The sequence below is a fragment of the Antedon mediterranea genome, chromosome 6 (assembly GCF_964355755.1).
Source record: "Antedon mediterranea chromosome 6, ecAntMedi1.1, whole genome shotgun sequence".
NCBI lineage: Eukaryota > Metazoa > Echinodermata > Crinoidea > Comatulida > Antedonidae > Antedon > Antedon mediterranea.
In genome coordinates, this window is record NC_092675.1 from 11,914,482 (window position 1) to 11,918,832 (window position 4,351).

General features: G+C 29.4%; 1 protein-coding gene across 1 annotated transcript; it reads right to left on the reverse strand.

Moving 5' to 3' along the window:
* Nucleotides 1-952: 952 nt before the first annotated feature.
* LOC140052421 (growth/differentiation factor 8-like) lies at nt 953-4,008 on the reverse strand. The gene is made up of 2 exons (XM_072098032.1): nt 3,585-4,008; nt 953-1,716 (listed from the first exon to the last, which is right to left on the reverse strand). Exons 1-2 carry the CDS (start codon nt 4,006-4,008, stop codon nt 953-955), a joined length of 1,188 nt encoding a protein of 395 aa, XP_071954133.1.
* Nucleotides 4,009-4,351: the final 343 nt, after the last annotated feature.

Consider the following 4,351-nt stretch of genomic DNA (forward strand, 5'->3'; position numbering starts at 1 on the left):
TCGTGTTATTTTTATCTTTTGTGGTTAACCACCACCTAGTTTCTCGTCGTGTTCTTAATTCTGTTAATTATTGTAAGAAAGTTAAGTTGCATTTTAAAAATAATTTTAATTTTAATTTTTGTATTGACCACGGTATTTGTGACAGTGTGAAATTATATATAGCATTTACAGATTATTATTGTCATTTTAAATATGTTTACATTTTATATTGATTTGTACAAGACTGCTTTTCTTTCTGGAGGTTTTATGAAATAAATAAATACAAATAAATATAATGTACCTCTCGGCACTATACTTCCATTTATGGATTTGTGTATACTGCATTGTACTATATGAACTACCGGTAGTATTTCTGTAACTTTTAGGTGAAAACTTCATAAAATATGTCAGACTGTGATCAAAATTGTGACAACCAAAAACATAGTCAGGATTAAAAATATTATTCAATTCTGATTTTATTCAATAACCGATTTACATCGTATTATATTTTATAAATAATTAATAATTGGCATATAGCATTAAAACATAAATTGAAGCATGTCTAACCGTCAATCACTATGATAGTGAATGACATGCGCCCGGGAGACTTTTAAATAACCAAACAAGTCGGCACACTATGTTGGATTTAAATCGAAACATTTGAACAAAATTAATGTTTACAAAAAGTCCACTTCAAGTGAAAACAAATACAATAAAATTGTTACAAAATTCAGCGAATCAAATGGCAAGGATAAACAAGATGTGTTAAATAATAATAATAATGTGTTAATAATAATTATAATTAGTAATAACAATTTTATTAATTACACATTTAAATTGTATATTACCTATTAGTATTTATATTGCCATAGCTCTAATAAGTTAACATATAAAATAAATCTACACACATGGCCTGCATATCTGCATAAAATATTTGTATTAAACATTTGGAATGCTCCGAATAATCATTACATTACATACAACCACATTCATCTATTATCATATCATTCATCGTCATTTCTGAGACAACAGGAGTTCCAGTAGGGTTTGTGACATCAGACAGGTAAATTACTTTTAAGGGTCGTAGGACTGATGGTACACAGCATTGGTTAACCAGCAGACTATTAGTTTGCCTGTTATACCCCATCAGTGCAAGTGTACTGTTGTATATGGCATCGTTACTGTCATCACAATGGCCTCTGCAGTAGTTTACAGTAAACGAATCTGGTTGGACAATCCAATGGCCCCATCCAATGTCATTGAAAGAAACCGTAAGAGATTGGACGCAGCATTGTTGTCTAGAATCACCGGAGCAGGTCAATGCGTTTCTGGAAACTCTCTTCTTGACCAGTTGACTTCCAGAAATAATTAACATTGGTCGCTCGTCTTCAATAATCCCTATTGCGCTGGTAGGAACGTCAATATGAACGGTATATTCAAGTGTTTCCGTAATACTTTCTAATGAATCGTTGAGTTGACGTACCCATTGACGCATTAGATCAGTGAGTTTTACTGATACCCAATCGCCTGATGTAGGAAGATATGATCCGTCAACGTAATAAAATGTACCATCAATATCCATAGAAACTCGAATATTGGAGACGCCTGGGAGAGCATCTGGTTTTATGAAGATCCAGGCGTATGTCTGTCCTAATTCACTGTAGCTGCGCAATGTACTTCTTTTTATATTGAAAGTTAAACTTGATGATGATGCGCCAATTATTAAATCAGAAGAAACTGAAATGGAAATTAGCATTGCTGAATTAGGCTACATAGAATTTAAAAGAAAACCTAATCATAAAATGTAATTATAGAAAACAGCTATCGTATCTTAAAGCTGCTTAAAAAGTGGTAAGAGCTTTTCGTAGGTTTGTTCATAGATTAGTTTATTAGGTTATGTACTGTTGTATTTCTATGGATATGGATCCCGAAATAAAAAGAAATGAAGAGAGAATGAATGGTTGTATTTGATATGGGATATTGTTTACTACAAAATAAAGCAAACTACAAAAGCGACGATCACGGCTGGCAAACAGGTAGATGAACTATTCTGTTGGAAATAAATTTTGTAAACATTTAAAGATCAAAAGGATCAATGTTAAAGGATGAGAAAAATATAATGTTAACAGTAAAAAGTTAGTAAGTAATTAGTATAACAGAGAATATGCATTGTTAAATGAAAATATGTTTGCATAGATAAATAAAAAAATAAATAAAATGGGACAAACCCATGGGATGGATTTATTAAACATAAACGTATTATAATTGTATGAAATAAATATGCATGTAGATGAAAAAAACAACAAAAACAAATATTAAGCTTTGTTAATGAAATGTGTTATAGATAATATGTATAAAAAGAGGAAACTATGTAATCAATGTGGTTAAATGATAATGTATGTATAAACAAAATAATATATGGAAAAATAAAAAAAAATAAATTAAAAAAAAAAGTGGAATGAATCCACATAAGAGAAGAAAGTAAAAAAAAGTTAAATGAAAATTTAAGGAATTATAGATGCAAAAAAAGGATAATCTGTTGGAAATAAAAGTTTTGTAAACATTAAAGAACAAAAATATTAATATTAATGTTAAAGGATGGGAACAATATTATGTTAACAGTAAACATTTAAGTAATGTAATATGCATTGTTAAATGAAAATATGGTAGATGAAAAAAACAAAAACAACTATGTAAGAAAAAAATAAGCTTGTTAATGAAAATGTGTTACAGATAATATGTATAAAAAAAGGAAGCTATGTAATCAATGTGATAATATGTAAACAAATAAATAAAACTCTTTAAATAAGTATATGTAAACAGATGCTTAAACAAACATTGTTAATATAATGATATGTATAGTGTATAGTGAAAAAATATATGTAAAGAGAACAGTTGGAAATAAAAGTGGGATGAACCCACATAAGATAAAAAAAAACTATTACAAGCACATTTCGACAAATAAGGTATGAACAAAAACCTACATAAACTGGCAGAACATTATGTATATATAATTAAATTAGGTGTTTTAAACAAATAAAATTTCAAATTCCTTTTGTGCAACAAAAGAAACATTGTTGAATTGACAAAAACAATAAAAACTACAAAAAAATAATAATATAATAAAAATATAAAAAAATGATATGCAAAAAATGAATTAAATATTTATAAAATAATCTTATTCTTTAAAATTATATACAGTATTCAATAATGTTTTATTTGTAGTTTCTCTAATTTACTTTTTCTACTGAAAATGGTTTTTAAAACATAATTTGGCAAAATGTTATTTTATGCTTTTCTGTTAATAGTAGTACACAATTACATTTAACATTGTATTATATATCTGCTTTACAGCATTTCATACCTTTTGATGTTAAAATGTTAACTTTTATGAATGTCTGTACATCACATGCAATTCAGTCTTCGCCATTGCAAATTTTAATTCAAAAATGAAAAATGAAAGAATATTATATCTGGAATCCCTTCCTGTAGCTGGGCTTTCAAATATTACCACATGAATGTAATTTATGATAACAGACAATAACATTATAACAATAGAACACGGGTTTTATTTAACTTGTTTTAATCAAGCATTTTGTACTTACTTTTGTTCGCCAAAATAGTAGCCCTTTCTATTGTCTTGCTGTCGGTTTTGGGGTGGTCTTCTGCGATATCCTCACACGTAGATGTCATAAATTTACTCAGTTGTGATTTTGGGAAATCATGTGGCAGTTTACTAACATTTGGTGGTTCTTTTAGATTCATTTTCTGTAGTAAATTCATTTTAAAAAGTTCAATGCGAAGCAGCACTGCCTCCTCTTTCGACAACAGTTTTCCTTCGGTTTCTTTTACACACTTGGTACATTTTTCCTCTTGAAATGTTTGTTGGTTAAACTCTTCGTAGTCAATGGAACTTTGTATTTGTAGAGATGCTAAACTGGATGTTGTTGGTAAAGCAGAAAGCTTGCATAGCGTAAAGGAAACTAATGCAACTATCAGGCATACTCGGGGGTTAAGAATAGCAACCATGGTACCACCTTAGCAGAATTGCCAAATAAAAAGGACCGTTTCAGATCTGCACATGCTTATTTATACAGTTTTTTAGTCAACGTTTGCAACATGATTAATTAACAAATTACATTTTAATATTCCGGAAGTTGTGACTTTCTCAGGATAATCATATAATGACGTCATTTTGATATCAATTAAGTTCAAATATATATTTGACGTCAGTTTCACAGTAACCTTAAAACTACTCAGGACATCAACATGGTATGGAACGTTTTGCTGCTATGCCTGCAGCTAAAACCAATGACCTAGACGTTGCCGAAAGCAGACCTATCACTACAACTGATATTTTGCGAGATTACCC

What these genes read in the sequence shown, in the direction of transcription:
- LOC140052421 (XM_072098032.1), bottom strand. Translation starts at nt 4,008, where the DNA reads ATGGTTGCTATTCTTAACCCCCGAGTATGCCTGATAGTTGCATTAGTT. An exon ending in TACTATTTTGGCGAACAAAA is followed by an intron (nt 1,717 to 3,584) that starts GTAAGTACAAAA and finishes TTTCCATTTCAG; the next exon opens with TTTCTTCTGATTTAATAATT.